A 27,299-nucleotide genomic window follows, 5' to 3' on the forward strand; every position below is an offset into this window, starting at 1 on the left:
TGTACATGTCTGTAATGCACGTTGATAATGCGACTAAAACAGGAATACTCCACGTCTTAATTTGATTTGTGTTTACTTTGATTATGACTTTACTCGGATTAAGGTAATCAGAAATTGCTGTTTACATGGTAGTTTCTTAATCAGAGTATTGTCTTAATTGGGTTAATATTGGACGAATGCAGTGTGACGTGATAAACAAACGACTCGAACCCGAAGACTCGAGACGTGAACTAATCATTTCTGTTTCTGTTTCTGTCAACACAAAATGAACAAATCACTCTCTGAGACAACTCTTTGTTCCCGAGTCATATTAAAGTTTCGTTCAAAATGAACGAATCATTCATGAACGACACATCACTAGTAACTATCAGGTTAAGGCTTGTCACTGTGTTAATGAGTAGTATGTGAATTTGTATTTAGTTGAATGATAGAATGCCGTTTTCCAGATCTAATTTACTTGGCTTTGGATTTGATCGCTAATGTTAGCTTGTTAACTGCTAAAATAATACTTGCCTATCTCTTCTAATTCGGCATTCTGCCATAAACAATATGATTTATTCATCATCAGTGAAAGCTTTTTGAAGTGATTTGTACATTTAGGGGGTTAGTTAGTTAGTTTACCCACAAAAACACTAATCAAACAAGATAATCCTGAAGACTTTGGTTAGATTTTTCGGGTGTTTGATTAGGGATGGAGCTAAACTCTTCAGGAGAGTGCAGTGTCCCTCCAGGACTGGAACTGCCCATCCCTGGTTTAGAAACAAATGTCAGGTTCAGTCACCTTTTCCAAGTTATTGTCTGGTATTTTAAGATCTACCTTCCTCCGCCCAAGATCTAACACACCTGTTTAAGTTAATCAAAAACTTCTTAAGGCAATAAATTACGATTACATTAAACTCATTAAACGATTACATAAATCATAAATACATTTATGATACAACAATGTGATCATCAAATCATGTCATCAATCAGTTTTATCATAGAACAAATATTTTATTACGGATCTTAACAGGGCTAAATAGTTTATAAAATGTTTGAATTACTTTCTGCCACTACTCAGCATACAAAATACATTTTAACAGATTACAATTTATAAAATGGAGACAAAATCTGGCAGGGTGGCACAGTGGGTAGCATTTCCATCTCACAGCTCCAGGGTCGAAGGTTTGATCTTGTGCATGTTCTTCCCATGTCCATGTGGGTTTCTTCCAACCACCCAAAAACATATGAAGATAAATTATTCCCTATAATTGCAACGCCCGCAGGTATTTATCACCTTAAAACTACTTTTGGCGATATACTCTCTCATGTCTGTCTCTTCCTAAGACTTAATTGTTACAGGATAATTACTGTCCTTTTGAACGTGTTCTGCAGTCTAGTTTAAACTCTTATTGATGGAATTGAGCAAATACCCTCAGGCTTCCATTATGAGTGGTTTAAGTAAAGAGATTTTCTGTCCTTTTCTCAGTACAGGACATGTTAATATTTGAAGTAATCCCACATACGCTGTTAAATGCAGTGGATTGAGATTAGAATAAAAAGGGAGTATTCATATGATAAGACTGGTATTGTATTATCTACTGATGCAGAAGAGATGGGCATGAATAGAAACAGTAGTTATTTATTTAAAGAATAGTCTCCAAGTAGTTTCACCAAAGTCGGTATTTTCCTTAAGCAGGGTCCTAGAAGAAATCATTTCAAAAAGTGCCAGTTATGTTTTTTCGTTGTCTGTCCTATGCCATTTTTGATTGCATTTTATGAGCATATTTTCAGCAGGACATTATATACAAATGGCAAGTTATGTACAGGCTCCAAAAGATACAAAATTTCATACATTATAATATGTACATTCAATGAATATACATTCTGTACAACAGACATTCATAACCGATCTCATCTCTCAACATTCAGTTCACATACACAGTTGCACAAGACAGTGTGTAAATTTGACCACAGCCCACTCACTCTCTCTCTCTCACTCAATCTCTCTCTCTCTCACATTCTTTCTCTCTCGCTCTCGCTCTCTGTTGCTATCTAACTCCGGTGCATTTAGTTTTAAGGAGCTGTAGCACTCGATGACTGTGATTGGCTCTCCATGGCTTCACTAAACTCTTCATGTTGACTAGAAGTCGACCTTTCCTCACATCATGGTGCCCAGCAACGAGATATTCCTCCCCTAGAGGCAGACAGATAGACATTAGACCATTCTAATTTAGTAAAACAGAACATTCTCATTTCAGTAGGGCTGGGAAATATACTGATATAATATCGATACTGTGATAAATGATTACACGATACACTTTTGCTGCTATATGTTTTACTTTTTTAATAATTATAAATTGAAATGGTACTGAATGGATGCTGTTGATTTGACAATTAAAAAATAACTTAATCTTCTTGTGTTTTTGTAGGCATTAGAGAAAAGTGTCGTCAAACTCAGTTTAACCTTTTTCGTTTAATTTACTATAGTTTTGCAGATAGTTAGTTCCCTAAATTATATATCGTGATATTTATTGATTCACAGAAAGGAAAATTCTGGGCCACAACCGAAAATTCAGGATGCACTTGGCTGAAAACCAAAACCGAAAATGAATTTTTTTAAAATCTATTTTTAAATAGTTTTTTTGTATAACTGTGTTAATATTAGACTTTTTAATTCATTTCATGAATTTAATGAATCTGAATTGAAGAACTACAAACCAATAAAATGATCACATTTTTATTGAAATGAACACACCAAAACAATATTAAATATATTATTCTTCATTCAGTTCTGTAACAATCAAATTGAACAGATTTTTTAATCCAATTATGCAAATAATGTAACGTTAACTATTACGATCTGCAAAACAGCAGTCAAGTAATGAACTTAGCAGCTCTAGGCTAGCATCTTGCAAATACAAAAAGTTTAAAGATGCTACACAATCATTTTAATGAAAACAACAGGCAAAACACAGAATGGTAGAGGGCCTCTATTCTGTCATTGTTGTTTTGCTGCACTCTGTATATTGAACTGGATGTCGTGTTCTCGGGTGGTGTATCAAACCTGCCATGGAAAAGTGCTTTGGCACCGTATACCCTCTGGAAATTTCTGCGGAACAAACACTGCAGATGGCAAATTTTATGTCCTTCTCAGAAACGTCAAAGTATTTCCAAATCGCTGACATGATCACCCTTTGCCGGGTAGCGCTGCGATAACCGTCTGTTAGATCGAGAGTGAAATCTGAGCGCTGAGCACTGAGGGGCGGGGCTGGCATGGCGGCATATATTTTCTGCCTTTTTTCTCTATCGGCCAAAAAGCAAAAATGCCATTTTTGGCTGCCGAAATTTCGGTGCATCCCTAGTGATACACATCGTGTATCGTAGAAATGTCTTCAAGTATTGTGATATGATATTTTTGTAATTACACGATTATCTAATCATATTATCACCACTTTCACTTCCATAATGCGTGTGTGCGGTTATACTCACCTGGGTACAGTACAGGGCAGGTACAGCCTCGAGTGGTCCAGGACTCTGGATACAGAGTGACAGTTCCTTGCATGAGCCTCAGGGTGGAGCTGCTCCACAGCACCTTCAGAACTTTAACATCCACCTCGGCATGAGAGCCCTTATCATGTGCTGCCAGCACTCTAACCTTTAGAGCTACACACACACACACACACACAAAATATGCTGGTATAAAATTAAGAGAACCTTACTTTCCTTCACATGCACACAGACAATTTAAACCATGGAACAGTGTTGCTGTAGACTACCACTATCTAACCTAAGCCTTCATTTCTAAATTCCTAAATTCTCAAACACCATGTCCAAATCTGGCTTATCTGCATGATATTATCTGCTGGAACACAATGACAGTCTTGGAATATCCTCAAGGCTACACATACACACGATAAGCATACATGATTGTTTATGTCTGTGCGTGTCTGATAATGCTTATACTTACCATAGGAATATTTCATAATGCAGAAGATTTTTCTGTTCCTAAGGGACTGCTGTTTGCAGACACATTTCTCTGCACATCAAAAAACAAAACAAAACAAAAAAAACAAGTTATCATCATCTTGCCTGTCAGTTTAGTTCCATTGTCAAGGCAGTATAAAAACACACATGACATTCAAGTGGCACATATCTTATCCAAGCCAACATAATAAACTCCAGAGACAAAGGAGAGCATTGTTAACAGACTTATACCTTGGAAGTTCAGGGCAGAAAAAAGCTCTTCCACTCGAAATAAGGTGGTGTTGTGATCAGGATCTGACCTGCACACACCCACACACACACACAAATTTGATACACATTATTAGGTTATATAACACTCAGTATTCTATGGGTTTCTGTTCATACACACATACATACACACACACATACACACACACATACACACATTTTATATTTTATATATATATATTATATATATATATATATATATATATATATACACACATACATATATATACACATACACACACACACACACACACACACACACACACACATACACACACACACACACACACACATACACACACACACACACACACACACAAACTAACCCCGTCATGCAGTCTCCACTGTATGGATCACAGTCACCTGCGCAGTGGCAAGGTCTGCAACCATACTGGTTGAAACCCCAGTATCCCAGCATACATTTGTCACACAGCGGGCTGGCCACACCAGGCTTGCACATACAATCCCCATTAGCAGGGTTACAACTCTCAGTTCCAACACGGTCGCACAAGCAAGCTGCGGTTGCACAAACAAGAGAAAAATATATTCATCCTGTACACATTAAGCATAATACCTAAAACAGTGCAGTCAATGTACATTTTACATTTATTCACTTAGCACACACTTTTATCCAAAGCGACTTACAAATGAGGAAATACAAGCAAAGCGATATATCAAGCAGAGAACAATACAAGTAGTGCTACCATACAAGATGTTTTAATTTATTTCTAGAGAAGCAGAATGCCCAGAGTAGATGTATAAGAGCCCGTGTAAGTGCAGAATTTTTTATTTTATCTTATTATCATTATTTTTCAATAATTTTAGGTAGTCCAATAAAAAGTGCAATATAATCTATGGGTGAATATATAAAAGCCTGAGTCAAGTTTCTTGGAAGGCTTATCATTGAGATTTTGAGACAAGATCGCATTTTATTAAGAATTAAACTGTGATCTACAAATTCAACAGCACTTATAGTACATCCATAAGAACAGGTAATTTAATGCCACTGTTTCTGTACTATAGACTTTTCTAAAACTTCAAATGTTTCACAAAAAGCATTTACATTTAAAGTGTTACATGTCTAAAAACTGCCTTTGTACAACACTTATTCTAAAAATAAAAATATTTTTAAAAACAGAACCAGAACTAGTCCTAGGGCTGCAAAATTAATCAATTATCTATCGCAATTACGATTTTGACTGCCCACGATTAAATGAACATGATCGACTGCGATATTGACGTTCAAAGTTCGTCCTCCGCTCATAGAAAACTCTACTGCAGATCAAATCAAGCGCTTCCTAAATTTGCAGCCAATCACCATAGAGCGGCGCAGGGATGACGTCATTTTGTAATACCAAAACCCGGAAACGGGGTTAGCATTTTACCGCTCGAGCTGCCAGTTTCGCTGCAAGGGGAAATCGTGACACTAGCACGATGCTAAATCACGCCGAACAGGAAAAAACTTTGCAGATAAACTCAGGGCTCTACAGTGCGACCGAAAAGTACTTTTTGCGACTGTGAATAAATATTATTCGCACCGGTGCAAGTGACCTGTTCGAAGTTGTATAATACAATCGGAATAAAAACTACAGGAAGTCCAAAATGCATCTACACCGAGCAACAGTTACTTTCCCACTGCTTTTCATCTCCTCAGTCAACCGAACAAGTGTGGAAATACTGCAGAGAAGCCATTATGGTGAAGAGTAACACTGAACATCATCTGCTTCTCTCAATTTCCCAATCTCACAAACCGCCATCTTTTATTGATCCCGCAAAATGACCTGAACTTTCACCTGCTCGTATAGATGCAGCGGCGTCGGGCGGAGTAAATTATTAATAATGCTAACACTACAAGGTGGGTTTAATTCAAACTTCATTATGATTGGTGAGGAATTATTTAATAATCAAGATTAGCAACTGTTCAGAAGGAGTACGCTGCTGCTCTCCTTCATGCTCTTCACTAACTCAAATATATAGCGTATTCACTTCATTTAAACTTAAGGTTGTCAGATATCACGAGAAAAGTCAACTGCAGTTTCCCTGTTTTGATTTAATCCCCAGTAAAACAATATTATCAGCAGACATGGAAACTGTACTGGGGGAACAGATCTAAAAGGAACAACTGAAACAAACAAACAGAAAACTAATAAAATGTAAAGACAGAAAAATGTGCTTAGTTAAATAAATAAATCAATTAATATAAAAAATAGATATTATAATAACTTCATAAAATATAAATAAAATGAGAAATGAAATAATGTTTAATTACTATGGGTAGCATTTAATATCAATTTGACATTAAGCTTAGTAAGCTATTTCCTTAGAAAGATATTAGCCTTTTTCCTAATATGGATCATGTTTGTGTTAGTCTACTTTTAATTAGGACTCTATTGTTTTTAAGATATTTAAAAATAAATATTTTATGCTTGTTTATTTATCAATTAACCAACAGTATTTCTCATTGCTATTATTTTAATTCAATTAACAGTGACCATGAGCAGAGAGCTTACATTTAACTGTTTATGACAGACCTCCTGATTAAAGTTTAAACAAAAAAAGATTGGTATCTGGATCGGTTTCGGCTGTAAAAATCCTGATCGGAGCATCCCTAATGAACACTATTAAACTAAAGCACTTCCCATCTGACGGGTAAATGAACTCACCCAATCACATCCTATATGAGATTATTCAGATATATACACAATATACACAGAGCTGAACTGACTCCAGCCCAGAACCATGACAGTGGAAAATGTCTAATAGTGTAGCTTTAAATATATTTAAGAGGAGCAGACTTCAAACACTGATTACTGTATTTGTTTACAAGGTGGAATAGGTTAACAGTGGTTTTTTGCATACAGTCTGTAAAATTAACTGAAAATATTGCATTTAGTTTATCAGAAGGTAAATTAATTTGTCATGGCTCATGCTATGTTCCTAAATTTTGTCATAATTGTCCAGCTCAAGTTTTCTCATGCCTACTTGTGCGTTATATTGTGGCACATTAAAGTTACCATCTCTAAAAAAAAAATAAATAAATAAAATAAAAAATAAATAAATAAACCTCAACTTCAACTGTGCTCCTAAATTGTTGTAATTAGTTGCACAAGTGCTCCAAAAAGAAACTGTCTTGCGTCTCTCCTCCTGTAAACACTGTTATTGACTTTTTCTGCATACGCCTGAATTGTTTTCATTTGGTTGCACATTGTTATATTTGATGCATATTTTCATTTGGTTGATAGCATTTTTATTTTTACTTATCCTATATTTTGGGTACAATTTTATTTATATTTTGCTTCTACGAGATGATGCACTTTAAGGATCAGTCTAATTTGATGCAAAGATTTGTACATTAGCAGGAATGTAGCAAAACATGGAGGTGAAAGCAGCGGTCTGTTTATTTAAATGTGAAAGTGCAATAAAAATATGTTTTAAAATCAATTAATAATCGTGATAAATAATCGAGATCTCAATATTGATCAAAATAATCGTGATGATCATTTTGGCCATAATCGTGCAGCCCTAACTAGTCCAATATGAAAGTGAACAGTTTTAGGTGGGTATATACTGAGTTGACAGTTTATTAGGTACAACTGTATTTGACCTATTTGCTATTTTAATCAAGTACATCTACCTTATAGGCTCAGCAAAACTTCTATACACACATCAGTGCCACTACTGAACTAAGATTGGTCCAGCAGTGGTTTTCAAAACTCAGGGTCATGAGGGAATATATTGCTTAATTTGACTATTTTGTTGCTATCTACTCAGACATCATGCTGTATTTCATAGTCTGAGGAGTGATGAATATGGTTTGTTGCCCAAAGATTTAATAGTTTTGATAATTATTGTGTTTATTGTTTAATGATTGTTTTAATTTTCATTTCATTTCACTTGTTCAAGAAATGCAGTTATTCTTCTTTCACCTGGAGACTTTTCCAAAGAATGAGGAAGTTCAGAAGTGTATAAGAAAAGACCATAAAAAGTAAAAAGGTTTTGAGCCCAAACATTACGAATGAAGTAAAAGTAGAGCGCAAAAAACCCCCAAAAAGAATTTGAAGCTTATAAGAGTTGCTCGTACTCATCATGACAGGAAGTCTGGTTGCATGTGTTTGTAGAAGAGGCTGCTACATGAACACACTAAAAAAAACAACAACAACATGATACTGATGCCTTGGCTATGAGCTGAGGTATCACAAGAGTAGTGTGTCAGTGTACACTATATGATGATTAATCTGTCTGCTGCGCACACACACACACAGTTTAACAGCTAAAACCCCTCAGAGTTCTCGTTATTCTGCATGTCTCAGCTCGTTATAATAGCCATCAGCATTCCGAACTGGAATTGTGCTCTATGCCAAACAGCCCCTGTGTATTTGCGCCCGTGTCTGTGCGCGCAGGCACATGTGTGAATTAATGTATTTTCAAAAGTACAGAGTTCCTGAACTCTGACATGCTCCTGGCTGAGCGTCATAAATAAATATTTGAACATAAATTATGCACACGTACACACACACTTCGTCAGCACAGCGTGAGAAAGAAAAGCATGATCAAATGTGGAGATGAAGAAAAAAAAGTGAGATTTCCCTTAAACCATTTAAGTGGCTTCTCAAAATCGGAACGCAATGCCCTCTAGCATCACATGCTGTATGTATTAACTAGAAGAACCTTTTCTATAAAGTTCTCCACACCCTGACAGTCATTGTGTCATAAGTCGCATTTAAGTCTATGACTTATGAGAGAGTGTGTGTGTGTGTGTGTGTGTGTGTGGTGAGGTGAGGTGTTGTCTTACCTGTACAGGAGTTGGCAGCAGTCAGTAGTCTCTCTGGATGTCTGTAAAAGCCAGTCTGGCAATGCTGACAGTGTCGACCTGTTGTATTGTGCAAGCAGTGACACACACCTCCACTTCTCTGACCAGAATGCACCCACACACTTACGTCAAAGTGGCAGCTCTCTGCATGTCCATTACACTTGCATTCTTGAAGCACACACAGATATATTACCACCGCTATATCATGCATAAGGATGCTAATTTACAGAGAGAGAACAGATAAGACAGAAAGAGTATTCACTAGCACACTGGTGAGCTTCTCCAGTTAGACCACTTGCAGGTCTCCATGGCCGGTCATTATAGAGACGATCACATCTCTCACAGTGATCACCTGCTGTGTGATGCTGACACACACACTTGCCATGCACCTGAGGAAGACAGACATAAAAACCAAATCAGTCAAATCCATCCACACCAATCCAGAAGCAGCCTTCTCTATTTTGGGAGGAGAAATCATATCGCCGGTATTTGAATAATCATCTTGACATGGAGCAAATAACCAAATATGTTATTGACTTTTTCCTTTGTTCTCTATTTCTAAAAATGTTCTCCTAATTTAACCATTTAAATGTTGTAGATAATTCCCACCCCATTATCTACAACGGCGAACAAATACAGGAGTGTGAGGGTTAATTGAGACGTGTCTGTATGACTACACTGAGAAGAATAGACAAAAAGCTCACAGATTCCCTTCTTCTTACAACTTATTAAAAAGATTTCTTTTGTGAATGCAAGATAATCTTGCCGATGAGCCATGAGAAGAAGAAAAAAAGTGCAAATTTCAGCCAATTTGAATCTTTGTCTAAAAGTTCCTCACCACACCAACCCAAACATACCTTGTCTTTCTCTAGTTTCAAACATCCATTTAAGTGTTTGTAAATGTTCCACATGATGCTACCAAAATCTCCAATGAGCACCAGCGAAGTAACACGTACAAAGCCATGACCTCCGCACTCCCTTCAATTCTCTTTACCTTTAGGCCCACTGCATTATGTAGCATCTGTGGGAGCAAGACTGAGATCTCCACTGCCCTGTTCCCAAACAGGTTCAAGCAAGAACACACAGACCAAACAAAACAAAATGGGCAACAAGAGAACAAAGAAAAGAATAAGAGTAGATGGACAGGATTCAAATAACTTTCGTGTGTTCATCCTTATTATAATTTACAAACATTACTTGCTCTGCTAATAAAAACACTGATGTGCAGTGTGCAGAAGCCATGTGTATAAAAATGCTGATGATCAATGAGTGTAGGCATCGACGCCCGGATATCTTCAACGTGAGTGAATGCATGCCTTTGTGTTTGGGTTGGTCGAGAGTGTGTGTGCGTGTTCGGTCTGCGCAGTTAGATCAAAGTCTGACCCTCCCTGGGTACAGTGTGTGTGTCACTATTTGTTGCTACTGTCCGATTACAAAAGGCAAACAATAAAAAGTGGATTCGAGAAAGTGGCATGCAACGAGGCCCTTCTCTTTACATGCTTTCCTCTGTGTATCATTCCCATTGTTCCTTCCCTCCTTCCTCTCTTTCCTGAGATAGGACTTTCCTATCTCTTTTCAGATCTGAAAATAGCCCCTGCTGTTAAGAGCTTGGGTTTTCACTAATGGTACCATAGAATAAGGGAATGCTGCATAACAAGTAAGGAGGGAGAAGTAAGATTAGAAACATATAGTAAGTTAGGCAAGCAGCCATTTATATAACCATGAGAATTACCTGTTAGAATAGCAAATATACCAGCTCATTATTAACAGGTTAATTATTCCTGAGCAGACACTTACACTCCTTATACAATGCTCAATTGTATTTGGCACTGCTGAACTGCTGAACTGAATCCTGAAGTTGGCTTATCTTGCCAATTGTGATAGTAAAAGATCAACTCGTGCGTCAGACACGAGGCATCTTTGTTTAAAAGAACACCTAAATGCCTAAAATCAAGTCTAGGCAACAATTCTTTCAGTTAAAAAGCTAATCTATCTGTGTCTGTCTCTGAGGCTTAATTTCCTGAACAATACTTTGCAAAATGCCACTTACCACATGACTGCTATTTGCATTTAGAATATTTATTTTGTATTTAGAATATTTATTTTGTTGTGTACGAACATAAAACAACATAAAAGTACTCATACACTATCAAGAGACCTCTGCTTAGGTCTCCACTCACCACATGGAGGTCACGAGTGTGTGTGGCCAGGTAGCCACTGGCTGGCACACATTGATCAGAATGGCCATGGCACAAGCAGGCTCCCTTCAGGATGAAGTCAGAGATGGCATAGGGGACACTGAGGAGGCTGGTATTACTCTCTTTGAGCTGACATGGCCATGGTTGAGGCTGCAGAAGGCGCACTCGGAGGTTGGTGATGCCAAGTTGGGCACGAGCCTCTGAGCTGTAGGGTTCTAATATGCCCCAGGGAGAGAGAGCACGATATATAACCTGGAAAGACACATTCACACGGAGCATACACATCTATTAAAAATTAGTAGCTAGTCAAGATTTATCAGTTGGTGCGTCACCATGTGAATACAACTGGAGGTCCTTTTACCACACTTTGTACCATTATTACTACTACTGCTCTGAATAATAAACAGCATTTTTTTTAACCAATATGATATTAGACTTGTCTGACTTCAACAAAATGTACAAACAGAAAAACAACCTTAAATATATAAACAACTTAAATACTATAGATAATAACCCAAATATTGATGACATATGATACCAACGCATAAAAGGCAGGCTAATTGCGAAAGCATACAATTCTAGCACTCCTTCTGACAAAAAAGGCAGTTTTCAGAGACACCCATGTCAATTTGGCATCTTGCATAACTTGGTAAGGAAATTGGTGGATGGAGGGGTTTCACAACTTTCAGAAAGACTGCTATATGTTTATGAGCCCCCTGTGAGATGCTATCCATGATGCCATGGTGGAGCCAATGAAGGCTGCCACATATACTAATTAGTTAATACGGGGACAGGCTGTAGTCTATGAGTCTTTGGAGAAAGGTTAGTATTTTGGGAGTCAGTGGAGTCAATGCACTGGATGCAGTTGATGGAGCACACACCATTTACAGAAGAGATGGGCTGCAAGTCTCAGTTGGCAATTCATTCTGAGGGACCAAACTCACAGGCACAGGTGACTAGTCTGAGGATGCCAAGACCCTCCGTCCACTTGAGACAGCAGACATGCTTGGGTAAACGCCTCTCGCTTGGGCATAGCTGCACTGTTGTGCAGTCCCAAAAGCAAATTTTAATGAGCCTAACTTGTGCCTACTTGAGGTGGTTCCGTGTAAGGTAGACACAGCAACTTGACTACATGCTACCTTAATGGTTGATGTAGCTGACTGCAATCATGTCTTAGCTAACCAACACATGGTGATGTCCAGCACTCATAAGAACTGGGACCGGCATATAGGCTGCCCTCATTTCCAACTGGTTGATGTGCGCTGATCTACCTCAGGATGTAAAGACAGTGTACATTTGCGCTCTGATTGGATCCATTTGGTGTACAGCCATAGGCTAATAAACCACTTCTTGTGGTCTTGTAAGCATAGGAGAATTACCGTTGTGGCTGCCTTCATCAGTCCTAGTATCTGCACCAGGAGTTGGTACCACACCTGGTGCCCTGTCTTAATTATAATGCCTGCCACATGTTAGATTGTCAGGAAGGTTGGCATTCTCAGTGAAACTGATGTGTGTGGCCTGCTTTGGTGTTATGGGAGCTCTCTTCTGAATACACTGTGAGACCGAGTAATATTATGTGTGCAAGGAGGGTGGTGTGCTCCTTGGAGCCAGTGATCAAGTATGGCAGTATCCTGATGCCACTGGCCATTGGGGAGAGAAGGCCACTTACAGTACATACATTTGAAAATCCCCATGGCACTTAATAGAGACTGAAGTATAGAAGTGGTAGAGGTGAATTAAATGACCTTGGAAGACCATCAGTGGTCTAGAGCACTGGGGACATAGGTGTCAAGCATGTCCCCGTGTGAATCAGTCCTGCCTTTGCATGGCTTGAACAACATCTCACAACCTTAACAAATGAAAAGAGAGGGCCTTTAGGAACCAGTCTGCCTCTTATAAATCTATAAGTGGACAAAAAACATCCCTCTTCTAAACAAGGATGTACGTTGAGTAGACCTTACTCCTTGTTTTGAAATGCATCTACCTTTTTGATTGCTCTGCTGTCCAAGATTCTTGGGTTAGAGCAACAACTTTGATCAGCAGCAGAACTGACATTTGTATCCATGCAACAATGGCCAATGTTTCTAGCTGTAAATCTTCCCGTCTGCTTCTGAGTGGTGCGACACAATCATCGGGAGATTACCTTACTAAATGCCATCAATGCCAAAGTCTACTATGGCTGGATGCACTCTCTTATTGGGAGGGATTTTATACTCTCATCCCTATCAATCAGAGCAACACTAGCCAATCATGAGTATCTGTGAGTTTATGTATGACTTCATGTGTCTCAGAGGAAGGATGTGCTAGCCCTCACCCTCCCAAGTTGATAGCTGTTGTGTGATATGGGACAGTTAGCTAGTGGATAGGAATTAGCTAATTTAGCAGATTTAGCAATAAAGTGTGTGCGGTATGGAGATGAGAAAACCACTCAATCATGCTAGTGGCACATAGCCAACGGCCGGGTAGTTGGATAGATGCCAGGGGGTGTGGAATACTCAGACTAGTACACTTCACCTAAGTACAGGAGATGAGACAAGACTATGCCCAGCTTTGAAGGCCAGGAGATATGTAGCTCCACGCATAGTCACATGCTGCTAAGCGGATATCTCCATATGTTGAAATGGAGGTCTGATGTGTATGAGGCAAGAAAAAGACACGGAAAAGATAGCCGTATGATAGCGTAAATTATTAAAAATATTATAAATAATTTGAAATACTACATGATTTTGTTTAAAGATCTCAGATCTCACAAGAAGTTATCCAAGCGATTCTCACCACCCCTGGTGTTTAAGTTGGGTGGAGCAGATCAATAAATAACAAATAAGTCAATGTGATGATACACACTATTTTTTAAAGTATTTATTAAATTACTATTATTGTAATCTAAATGTATTATTGCATATAATATAATAATAATCCCAACACCCTTTGACGATGTTCTTTCTATGACATGAGAGTCCGTTCAACCTCAGTAGCACCGGTTTAATAGGTCATCAGTCAAGTTTGCATGCGCACTCACCTCTTTGCTGTGAGAAACACTGATTTTAATTATGTATTATATTATATTACTAATAGAGTATTATGAATCTATTTTTTGTATCTTTGCACACACTCTCACCTCTCCACCACTACATGGCCTTGGTGATGAGTATTTCTCAGTACAGCCATGGCCATCTTTCAGTCCAAACCAGGAGCTGCAGTTGCTGGCGTAAAAGTGCAGGGTGCCCCATGTATGCCCGAAATCCCGCGAACTCTCCACAGTCATGGCTGCAGGGCGTGGCGAGTGGAAGATCACAATCAAGTGGGTAAAGTAAAATTCCACCTCCAGGTCCAACTGTAATGTTTCAGCGATGGCGTCTCCGGCCGACTGCCACCATGTAGGTGGCTGTGTGAAGGGTGAGTCGGTCATGGAGGTGGGTGGGTGAGCATGAGGGTGACACACTTCACACTGCGGTACACAGCTGCCATCGTCATACCTACATAAGTACTCTGGTGTGGTGGAGCCACACTGCGTGTCTGTGAGCATGGGGCGCCCAGTGGCCAGGTTGCCCATACGAGGATTACATACACGGTTCTCACAGCCTAACACACAAATGCACAAATAACAGCAATTTTGTGATAATTGATAACATTGATAACAAATGAAATCAGGGATTAAATTACGCGGAATGCTTTTGGTTTGCATGAGGAGCAGGAAGAGATGACCTCTGGTATTATAATTTGATGAAAAACCTGCAGTCGGGGCATAAGTATTTGGACAGTGACCCCATTTTCGTAAATCACCATAATGGATTTGAAATGAAGCAATCAAGATGTGATTGAAGTGTAGACTCTCAGCTTTAATTCAAGGGGTTTAACAATAATACTGCAATAGACATTTAAGAATTACAGCCTTTTTTTTTTTTAGTCCCTTCATTTTCACAGGTTCAAAAGTAATAATATAAACTAACAATTATAAATATAATGATTATTTTTAATATTTGGAGGTAAATACTTTGCAGTCAATGACTGCCTGAAGTCTGGAACATCATCAAATACTGAGTTTCCTCCCTTGAGATGCTTTGCCAGGCCTTTACTGCAGCCGCCTTCAGTTGCTGCTTGTTTGTGGGTCTTTCTGCCTGCAGTTTTGTCTTCAGTACTTGAAAAGCATGTTCAATTGGGTTGAGGTCAGGTGACTGACTCGGTCATTTGAGAACATTCCATTTCTTTGCCTTAAGAAGCACTTAGGTTGCTTGTGCACTGTTCAAGTTTTGGGCCATTATCCATCTATACTGTAAAACACCATCCTATCAGTTTTGCAGCATTTGACTGAATCTGAGCAGAAAGTATAGCTCTATACACTTCAGAATTCATCCTGCTTCTTCTATCAGCAGTCACATCCATGGCTGTGCAAACCAGTGACCCAGTTCCATTGGCAGCCCATGCCATAACACTTCCTCCACCATGTCTGACAGATGATATGGTATGCTTTTGATCATAAGCCCATCCTTTTCTTCTCCATATTTTTCTCTTCCCATTGTTCTGGTACAAGTTAATCTTGGTTACATCTGTCCAAAGAAGTCTACAATCTTGATTGTAGACTTTGACAATGAAACATCTCATCCAGAGTGTGCATAACTTGGCTAGATGTTGTGAATGGTTTTTTTCCCTTCACCAAGGAAAGAATTCTGCATTCATCCACTTTAGTTGTCTTCCCAGCCTTTTGGTGTTGCTAAGCTCGCCAGTGCATTCTTTCTTTCTAAGACTGTACCAAGTTGTTGATTTGACCACTTCTAAAGATTATGCTGTCTCTCTGAGAGGTTTGTTTTGTTGTTTAGTTTTTCAGCCTAATGGTGGATCAGTCAATTGTCCGATTACTTTTGAGCTTGTGAAAATGGAGGATCTATGGCTGTAATTCCTAAACGGTTAGTGCAATATTTTTTGTTAAACCCCTTGAATTAAAACTGACAGTCAACACTTGTGTACAGTGGCAAAATATCAAAAATCGTATCACTTGACCAAATACCTATGGACCTGACAGTAAATCATAGTATAGCATAATAGCACTAATATATTTATACAATTTTAAACTGCTTTATAGAGATATGATTCAATCTGGAATGTGTAAATTGTATTGCTGTAAATCAAGGTAACTGCTAGATGCTGTTTATATAGACAATTGCATCCCCCATGGTTTCTAAACAAAGGATAGGAAAGAGATTAGTGAAAGTAATGACAGCAAAGAGTGGGGATACAAATTATTAGAGAAATCTTACTTATTTCAGATTTAGATGTGGGATACCCCAACTTGAGAACTAATATTGTTGAGATTTTTAAAAATTATTTTTTTTTGTGACAATGAAGGAATATGTTTGAAACCTAACACTGTAAATGTCTTATTGGTCTCCCCACTCGATGATAGTTCGTTAATTCAAAAGACATAAACAAATATATCGAAACGTGTGTTGTTGTTGTTGTTTTGATGGCACCTGCAGTGCACTGACCTGAACGCGCAGAGTGAGAAGCGCCGCACGCGAGCAAGAGAAACAACGCCCACCTCTCCATCGATGCCCCGTCAAAATGTCTCAAACAACACACACAAAAAAAACCCGTCTCAAATGTCTTCAAATGACAAGATCAGCGCTGGAGTGAATTCTCTTATCCGAACAACGGCGAAGGATCCGCAAGTAGCGCCAGCGTCTCTCAAGCGGCAAGTAGAAGCATGACTGCATTAGCGTGGCTCGGCCAGGTGCGCGCGCGCCTCGGAGCTGCGCTCATTTGCCTCCGTGTTGAACAGAAAGCGCTCACCTGGGCAGCGGCGCAACTCTCACGCGACACCGCCATCTGTTTAGCAGGACACTCGGACACACTTTTACCGTTTATGTGCCGGGAGAGTCCGCGGGCAGTGAGGTGAGATATACGCTTTCCCCTTCACACACACATCTCATTCCAGCTTCGTGCTGCTGGATCCTCGAGCTGAATTCTCTGGAATAGCGTTGAGTGACAGGAGTGTGAACTTTAGCTCCGCCCCCTCTCCCAACATTTTGACTCCGATTTAAAGGAGCATTCCCGGCAACCTCGGCTGTTGAGTCACACTTGAGTTTCATCCAAGCCACACACAAACACACAGGAAGGCATACACTTCTGGGCAAAATAAATAAATAAAAATGAGCCAACCACAATATGGCAACATAATAAGCTTTTAATGGTTTTAACAACAAAACATTGGTCAGAAAATGAGTAAGAATTAAACACATGCACTCCTGAGATATCCTGTGCCACGATTTGCTTGTGTACTTTTGCTGCACTGCACTGTTTGGGGAAAAGCTAGAAACAGGGAAACTCACTTATATAGTCTTCTTGTACGCAAAGGTGAAAATCATGATAGTTATTGAAATGTTTCATGTAACATTCAAAGTAACACATGCCTAGGTGTACAAAATTAAAAGAAAGTAAAAAAAAAACAAAAACAAAAAAAAAACATAAAATAAATCCATCCATCCATCCATCTTCTGTACCGCTTATCCTATCCAGGGTCACGGGGAGGCTGGAGCCTATCACAAGGAACTCGGGGTCAAACTATGACAGAGCACAATCGCACACATTCACACATTACGGACAATTTGGAAATACCACTCAGCCCACAACACGTGTCTTTAGACTGGGGGAGGAAACCAGGATACCCGGAGGGAGTCCCCAGGGCTCAGGGAGAGCATGCAACCTCCACGCATGCAGGGCAGAGGCGGGACTTGAACCCCCAACCCTGGAGGTGTAACACAAACGTGCTAAAAGCTAAACCATTTTCGACCCCCCCACATAAAAATAAAAAGCTGTCCGCAAGTTTACACAAGGGTGAAATATTTAAAGAAATCAAATTGAGACGCTATCACATACTAAGTTACTTTATCTACTTTATCATTCTTGCTAATTTCCTGACCAATGATTTGTTGTTAAGACCATTAAAAGCTTAATATTTAGCCATTTTGTGCTTGGGCCATTTTATTTTTTACCCAAGAGTGTACTAGGCGCCACAATAAATGATTTGTTAATCTTTATTCCAATATTAGTCTTTAATACACATAAGCCTGCAATATGTAATTGAGTCCTGGAATAATTTTTTTTCATTTGTTCCAGATTTTCTCAGGTTTTCTGTGCGTGTGTTGATAAATGGTGCCATTGTCATAAATAAATAAATAAATAAATAAATAAATAAATAAATAAATTTGGTCACATTCATATAGGCCGATTATTAGCCATGTCATCAAAAAACAGTTTGACTTAACATAGGCTACTGTAAATCATATCCAAATTTCTGTGTGTAGCAATATAATCACAATATGCTCATTTCAACCATATTGTGCAGACTTACCATACTCATAACCTACATAGTTCCAAAGCTAATCATGTGCGGTGGTTTACTTTCAGAAGTGGTTTGATTGGTGTCAGATTAAAGGCTGGAGGGAGGCAGAAAGCGGAAAACATGGAAAGCAGCTGAGTGGGAAATGCCAGTGGATCAAAGCCATGTCGTTCACTGCCCCTTTCCTGATTGGCTGTCTGGAATGCGGACTGGCTGAAAGGCTTTCCGGTCGTAATCCGTTCATGTAGATTTGCAACCGTGGTCCTGTTTCTTAAATTAATCGTGCTTTTATTGCTCAAGGTTTTTTTTTTTTTTTTTTTACAAGAGTTCAATGCTTTACCTCTTTCATCACTTTTACAGCCTGTACTCTAGAGAAGATACAGTTGTACTCTGATAGGACCCACATAGTGTATTGTTACAATGGACAGAAACACTGTGTTTAGTTTACAACTTGTCCTACTGAGACAGCTCTTTTTGTAAAGAACCAACACTTGATTGGAAGGGGAGTCCCAGTCATTTTTGTGGACAATGAAGCTGTTATTGACATACCTTGCCATTTTCTTGCAAGGTCAGGTGCTGCAGCCAACATGCCAATCCCATATTCTTTACAAACTTTTGATGACTTAAGATGACAGGTAATGCATTCCCTTCATTCCATCAAGACTCTTCCAAACAAGCCGATTCATTCAGGAAAGATATTTGTCACTCAGTTTACACAAATGAAGTGACATTCAGACACTGGTGCTCAGGCTGGAAGGAATAGGATTAGTAGACATACTTTTCATCATCTTCAGCCACTTGTATTAGCAGCTGCCATATGTGATTGAAGACATACAGTACTGTGCAAAAGTTTTAGGCACCCTATTTTTTTTTAGTACAAACTTTGTTATAGATTTTTTGTTTAATGATTTCTACATTATCAGTTCAGTACAAACATTATAGATTCCCAACATTAGTTTTCTAGAACAAAATTAAATGTTACAGAAAAATGTTTGTATGTCAGTAAAGAAAGCAGCATATTCACTTTTCAGACAAAAAAACCACAATCAAGGCGGCTGGTTTTGCCGCAAAAATAAGAAGCAAGTGCGACAGTCAAAGTCTCCAGAAGAGACTGTGGCTGGTTCTGCAAGATGCTCAATAAAATTTACAACTCATTTCCTTATAAAACTACACTAATTCTATCTGAGACTACTATTTTTATTTTTTTGTCACACCACATATTGACTGTATTGCATTTACTACTGTTTACTGCAAGCTCAGAAAGGATGTGTTAATATCCTACACACTTTTTGTGTTATTACTATTTCACCACATGTTGTGTTAAATTATCAACACAGTGACCAACACAACATGTAAAATTATTGTCCAATCACGTTGCGTACTGTGCTCCCAATGTCATCATCCAAATATAAACTCAATTTAAAGTGAATGTTCGTTCCTTTGACCTTTTGATTGGAGTCGGAGTCCTGAGGCGAGGAAACCAAATGACCACAGGTAAGTTAGCGTTCATCACTATTTAGCATTAATGCTGCTGAAAATGCCTGGCTGAGTTTGTGATATTTACGCAGGTAGCACTCAAAAATGTATTCACTGGAAAACTCAGAGTGATTATTAACTTTACCTATCACGACGGCTTCAAAAGTGAATATTGTGTACTGCTTCCTCAGTGTTGGCGTTACACTACTAGTGTCATGTGTTTATGTGGCTGTGAAATATGGACCGAGGTTATTCTATAATTCTCTGTGTCTGCATCTTATCTGAAGCTCTGAGTTAGGGTTAGCTAGCTGGATGCTGTCACCAATCACAGTAGGGATGAGTGATGCTAACCTAGACGGTCACTGGAGTTGATAACATTAACATACAGCTCGAGGTAATGTTAGACGGTCCAACTACCTATGAGAGTTAACGATAACGTAACATTACAGCTATTCACCATGGTGTAATACAGAGAGTGGGTTAATGTTACTTACATTTAGCAAGTGTTTTGGACAAGGCAAGCTGTAGTAATTAGCATTAGGAGGATTGGTTAGAGCCGTGTTTCTTCATGTATTCGGTGAATGTTAATGCTGGGTAACAGGTGCAGACAGTCAGTGGCTAACGGAACTTAGCTAGCTCAGTAATGCCGAGGCCAAAAGTTATTCACAGGTTACCATGAAAAAAAAGAGACGATGGGGTTACAGTAGGCTGTAATGCTTTCCACTATCTCTGTAATGATGGTTAAATTAATTAGGTTGTGCAAAAAAAAAAAAAAAAAAAGCAGCTAGGTGATCAATAAATTTAGTTGCAAAACCAGCCCGAAACCAAAACCCAAATATCCTATACACTGTATGGCTTTTACATACCAGCATCAGTATCATTGCTAAATACATTGTGAAAGCTTGTTTAATATTAAACATTTTAACAAAGCAATATTAAAAACATTCTCTGGGAATTTGTTCAAAATAATTTGGCAATCTTAACAGTAAGTGATATAGCTACACAAGACCCAAATTCAAACAGTCTCTAATAATTTATTTTATGTGTAATTTACTGTAGAAGTTGCAAATTCCCCCTTTTTTTCATACACAATAGCAATTTTCAAAGTATCAGTTTCACATATAGTCTCGGTATTACTTGGTAGTGGATTGAAAAGCAAATCCATGGTACTATGAGTAAATTTAACTCACTGTATCTAGTTTCAGACATAGTTGAAATACACCATATGGGCAAAAGTTTGTGGATACCTGGCCATCACACTGGCCATCACACTCATGTGTGCTTGGTGAACATGCCATTCCTGATTTAGCCCCCTTTGTTGTTATAATAACCACTGTTCTGTCTCTGTGGAGCTCGCTTTGTACACAGGGGCATTGTCATGCTGGAACATGTTTGGGCCTCTTAGTTTCAGTGAAGGGAAACTGTAATGCCACAGCATACAAAGACAGCCTAGACAAGTGTGTGCTTCCAACTTTGTGGCAACAATTTGAGGAAGAAACACGTATACGAGTCCAGGTGTCCACAAACCTTTGGCCATACAGTGTTGGTCATATAGTAGTAATCAGACGCCCTCTGTTGGTCGCAAAATGAAAAGAAAAAAAAAACTCGACGGAAGAATTTTTTTTTTTTGTAACTATATGCCAATTTTACACGTTGTGTAACTACATATCGAAATATATAGCTACACCATAAAGTGCATGTTATGGCAAACTATAACAAAATAGGATATATCATATTTTGTTATAGTTTATATATATCTACTACAAGGTAGAGGATGTGTTCATTGTGCACGCCAGGACAGGAGCGGTCGCTGTACTTCACCTTCTCTGCGCTTCCGGTTCAAAGGTCATTCGTTGTCCTTCCCTTTCCTGGCGGCAAGGCATGCGAGTGTGCTTCTGAAACAGATGCTTTTTGAAAGAATTATTTTTTGGTATTGAAACCCAATTTACCTTTATAAACATGGTAAGTCATGTCAACTCTTTTTCGCTTTGTGTACAGCTTCATTCTTCACGTCAGTCTGAAAAGGTTTTTTTTTTAAATGCATTACCAGGTTCGCTAGTTGATTAGCAAACTAGCCGGCTGTGGCTCACAACGTAAGCGTTTCGTTTCTATCATCCAGCAGTATTTATCATCTTACTGTCTTTGTGATAACTACAGAAATACTTGGTGTACTTCGCACTTTAATGTCTATTACGGCAGAGGTTCGTATGATGTGTTGTTTCGAAGATTACTAGGTAGCGAGACTGGCTTTAATAGCTAGTACGGTGGGTTTTTTCCCCCCACCAGTATTTCGGCAAACCCCGCCTCCTGCTTTATGATTGGCTAATAACTGGCAGTTCATCCATTGGACCACCTTTCATGTGACCCGTTGAGAAACTAGTTTTGCTTTCTTACCAACCATTTTTAAGGTGTTTCAGCCACTTATATATATATATATATATATATATATATATATATATATATATATATATATATATATATATATTAAAAAACAAAACACTTTCATTTTCAGAGTTTGCCATTGAATCCGAAGCCTTTCCTGAACGGTCTGACGGGGAAACCAGTGATGGTGAAGTTGAAGTGGGGGATGGAGTACAAGGGTTACTTGGTATCTGTGGATGGATACATGAACATGCAGGTACTGTATTGGTGTACACACATTCATTCTACATGCACATATAGCACCTGACATGAAAAAACCCCCATCAGTCCCTAATGTGTAAACAGGACAATCTAATACAGGTCATAAGTGCTTAATGTGTTAAAATTTGAGTGCCATGGCTCCAGAATGAGCTATATATACACATTACTGGTCAAAAGTTTTGAGTCACTCGACTGAAATGTTTCTCATGATTTTAAAAACCTTTTGATCTGAAGGTGTATGATTAAATGTTTGAAATCAGTGTTGTAGACAAATATAATTGTGCCAACATATTCATTTCTTTCATTAGAAAACCAAAATTTTATTTACAAAAAATATATATTTTTAAATGGATGCCTTGGAGTGAAATATTCCGAAAAGCAGCCAATAAGTGTCCAGCATAGGTGGGAACTCAATAAATTGTTTGAGAAAATGCCAAGAATACATTTCTGGAAATTCTAGGCAAAATGGTGTCTACTTTGAACATGCTAAAATATTAAATTATTTTGATTTATATAGGATTTATCATCACAACATAATTATACTTATCAATCATTTCCTTTCTATAACTGTACTATAGAGCCAAGCAATGCTAAGTGTTTTGGAAAGATCTTATCTGTGTCCAAATTCGCCTATTGTCCGTCATAAATAATATCCGAGATTAGAATTAGTGTTTCCAAAATCGTAGTATGTTGAAATGAGCATCCCAGAGGTACCCGGATGGTCTACTATTTCTGGTAGATTTTTTGACGTGTGGACCTGTGGACACTTTTTTTTAGCTAATATTACCCACAACTCATTGCGCGATGGAGGAAGAGGAGTTTTGTGACGGTTTGCTTCGCCGAGTTCAAGGACACATTTTAGAGCAGTGTAAATGAAATGTGGAAAAATAAATCAAGGGAATGGTAAATTAAAGTAGACCGATACATTTCCTGAAAAAAATGTGAGTGGTGCTTGCGTTGGCGAAACAGGGACGGGCGCCAATACTTTCGAGAGCCGACAGTGTAAGGTGCCAATACTTGCGAGAGCTGGGCAGATAGGGTGCCAGCACTGTTGGAGCCGGCCGTGTAGTGCGCCGATACTTTTTAGAGCCGACCGTCAAGGGTGCCAGTACTTTTGAGAGCTGGCCGTGCAGGGTGGCAATACTTTTGAGCGCCAGCCGGATAGGGTGCCAATACTTCTGAGAGCCGAACAGATCGTGTGCCAATACATTTTAGAGCCGAATGTGCACGGAGGCAAAACTTTTAGAGCTTTCTCTTTAGAGGGCAATACTTTCGAAACTCAATGCAAAATTATAAAAGGAATAATGAATGAAGAAAAGCTGAAATGCAACGCGGAGTGTGTTTACGGTGATGGTGTTCTCTTCTGGGTAACAACGTTCTCTTCCGTTACTCGACGTATTAATATCCCAGTGCTTGCGTACTCTTTTGCTACTCACTCAAATGTATGTACTTTTTCTTCACAAAGAGTTTTAGTCATTCAAGCTTTAGCTTTAATTCTATAATATCTACTGTATAAAGAATGAGACTTGTGCATATATTTTTAGCAACTGTGTGTAATACACATTCGAAAATAATCATCCGTGTACGTGAAGCAGGTTTATAATAATGTGACAATTTGCACAAATGTTACGTCAAGATCATGAAAAAATTAAATCGAGATCACGAGACCTTTTGTTATGTGGAGATCACGAGAAAATTATGTTGTGATCATGAGAAAATAAGAAAGAAAGAAACAATTGGGGCTTCCGTAGCAGCCAAGTTAAAAAAAACCAAACAAAAAAAAAAACAAGCAGTAATGGTCAGAGATCTACATCAATAATCTTATTTTCTAGAAATAAATGTATATACCCCATTAATAAAGTGTACGCTACCCTGGTGAATACCATATATATTTATTACTTACTCAAACTCTTGAAACACTATAATTACAATGACCGTTTTCTTCTCCCTTGTTTAATGTTCAGTTGGCGAACACAGAGGAGTATGTGGATGGAGCTTTGGCGGGTCACCTCGGGGAGGTGTTAATCAGGTAACGGCATATTTCAAACACTTTCCACATATTGCATTCACACTGTTAAATAGTACACAGGATTTCGGTTTGTTATTCCTGTGAGATTTTAGCGGTTGTGTGCTGCTCTGACGTCACATGAAGACTAGTACTGTTTAAAGGTAGGATTTTCATTTAAGCATTCCACAATGTGTATATGAATGACCGTGTCACACTGAGTCAGGGGGTGTGGTCAGTGGCCTATAGCTCACTAGGTAGCTGAGCCAATGAGGTGACGCGCATGATGGCTTCGTCTGTAGTATTAGCATGAAAGCTGAAGGTTTGGAATGTAATCCGTTTGAGGCAGAGGAGACCGAAGAGCAGGTTAGAAAGCTGACAGAGCAGACTAAAGGACTAAAGCGCTGCTGCACTGGCGTCATTAGATGGCAACAAATCACTCATGACCGACACCACTATCAGCAGGCAGTTGAATGGTGTTGACTTAACTCAAGTGAAAATAGACCAGTCAATATTTAAACTGAAAGAGGTTAATTTCATCTTAAAGTATGTATATCGCATTCATTCTAGTGATATCGGTTCTGTGCACTATTTGTTAGAATGAATACATTTCTTTGTTTACGTTTACATTTATTATTTACATTTAGCACACGCTTTTATCCAAAGCGGCTTACAAATGAGGAAATACAAGCAAAGCGATATATCAAGTGGAGAACAATACACATAGTGTTACCATACAAGATCTTTTATTTGAGTTCTAGAGAAACTAAGTACACAGATTAGAGGTGTAAGTACCAGAGTAAGGTTTTTATTTTTTTTAAGGATAATGTGGGGTTGGCATTTTAGGGGTTAATTAGGTGTTCACGGAAGAAGTGGGTCTTTAGCTGTTTTTGACGATAGTGACAGATTCTGTGGTCCGGACTGATGTTGGAAGTTCATTCCACCAAGTTTATTGATTCTATAGCAGAGTCTTATGTATTTATCGTAACTTCACAAAAGAAAATGAATCTGTGCAATTACCTGTAGTTGGAGTAATGGAAAGTTTTTCATTAGCTAATGTGGAAGCAGTTAGTCAAACAGAAACTGTCCAAGAAGCTCCTCACTGAGAGTTTGTCATGAATTGACATTGATCAAGGTACACTTGCTTCTGTATACTTGTTAAATTCTGTGCAATTCTTGAAAACAACCCCATATTAATCCAAAGCACCATTTAATCCAATATACTGTTTATTACTCTTTATTTCATTGTAATTATTTATTAATTTGTAGAGTTCAATACACAAATCTTTCATTTCAATGTCACATCTTTGTGTGTTCTACAATTACACAATTGTGATTCTTCCTAAAGCTCACCTAATCCATTTCGTCTGTCTCTTAGGTGTAACAATGTTTTGTATATACGAGGAGTAGAAGAAGAGGAAGAGGACGGAGAGATGCGAGAATAATGTGGGATTATGGATTTGGGGTTGAAAATGTATGGTTTAGTTTGTCTTAGTTATATGTGAAGTTTAGTTTTGTTTCTTTTCTGTTTTTGTGAATTCATGTGTTGGGTTTTTTTACACTATAAAAGCATAATTCCTGGTTGTACAATGGTGCAAATAAAATTATGCATTTTGTATTTTGCTTGTTTTCTTGAATGAATGAATTACATACTTGCATTTTCCGATAGTTACTCTGTAAGAGACTGCACCTGTCATAGGATTGATTTTGTAAGGTTTATGCCTCTCTTGAGCAAACCGTGCAGTCACATTTAAAGAATGCAGGCAGGTTAGTGGACTGTGAGTATGGATGGGTGATGTACAGCGCCCTCCATTAATACTGGCACCCTTGGTAAATATGAGCAAATTCTGATCACGGGGAGTAATTGTACCGGTATATCATGGTCATATCATGGTATATCATCATCATATACGATGCGATATGGCTCAGCCCTAACTGTGAGACACATCACAAAGCCATCTTTGGGAATATTTCACAATGTAGAATTTCAATTTAGATGAATTATTTAATTTCATGGTATTCTTTTGAAGAAACTGTCCTCTAGAAGAGGAAATTACATTGATGGTGGCTTTAATGTCCTGTGTCGTGAGCAGTGTCTTGTATGGAACTTGCAAACGTACCCATCACGTAGGCATAGATATTCTTTACAAGAGCAACTTCATTTGCCACTGGTGAAGTTCTCAACACGTGTTATCTCATTGCCAGGTGTGGGAATTTCCTGTGGCATTGAACTACTTTTGAACTTGAGCTGGGGTATATTGTAAATTAAAAATATGTACAGTGATACATGAAAGTTTGTTAGAACTTTCTATATTTCTGCATAAATATGACTTAAAACATCAGATTTTTACAAAAATCTTAAAAATAGATAAAGAGAACCCAGTTAAACAAATGAGTCACAAATATTATACTTGGTCATTTATTTATTGAGGAAAATGATCCAATATTATGTGTGTGAGTGGTTAAAGTATGTGAATCTCCAGCATTAGCAATTAATTTTAAGGTGAAATCAGGTATTTTCAATCATTGGCATAACAATCAGGTGTGAGTGAGCACCCTGTTTTATTTAAAGAATAGGGATTTATCTTCGCAACACAT

At 38.4% G+C, this 27,299-nt stretch overlaps 2 protein-coding genes across 2 annotated transcripts; one reads left to right on the top strand and one right to left on the bottom strand.

The window, feature by feature from the left end:
* Positions 1 to 608: 608 nt before the first annotated feature.
* On the bottom strand, positions 609 to 18,312 carry ntn4 (netrin 4). The gene is made up of 10 exons (XM_053628891.1): positions 16,725 to 18,312; positions 14,360 to 14,823; positions 11,224 to 11,493; positions 9,306 to 9,432; positions 9,026 to 9,211; positions 4,560 to 4,749; positions 4,198 to 4,265; positions 3,950 to 4,018; positions 3,472 to 3,645; positions 609 to 2,176 (listed from the first exon to the last, which is right to left on the bottom strand). Exons 1-10 carry the CDS (start codon positions 16,783 to 16,785, stop codon positions 2,031 to 2,033), a joined length of 1,755 nt encoding a protein of 584 aa, XP_053484866.1. The 5' UTR covers positions 16,786 to 18,312; the 3' UTR covers positions 609 to 2,030.
* A 3,581-nt stretch (positions 18,313 to 21,893) lies between these two features.
* snrpf (small nuclear ribonucleoprotein polypeptide F) lies at positions 21,894 to 26,319 on the top strand. The gene is made up of 4 exons (XM_053628892.1): positions 21,894 to 22,015; positions 22,566 to 22,691; positions 24,661 to 24,725; positions 26,080 to 26,319. The coding sequence occupies exons 1-4, from the start codon at positions 22,013 to 22,015 to the stop codon at positions 26,144 to 26,146; spliced, it is 261 nt and encodes an 86-aa protein (XP_053484867.1). The 5' UTR covers positions 21,894 to 22,012; the 3' UTR covers positions 26,147 to 26,319.
* The last annotated feature ends 980 nt before the right edge of the window (positions 26,320 to 27,299 follow it).

This window comes from Ictalurus furcatus, chromosome 7 (genome assembly GCF_023375685.1).
Source record: "Ictalurus furcatus strain D&B chromosome 7, Billie_1.0, whole genome shotgun sequence".
Taxonomy (NCBI): Eukaryota; Metazoa; Chordata; class Actinopteri; order Siluriformes; family Ictaluridae; genus Ictalurus; species Ictalurus furcatus.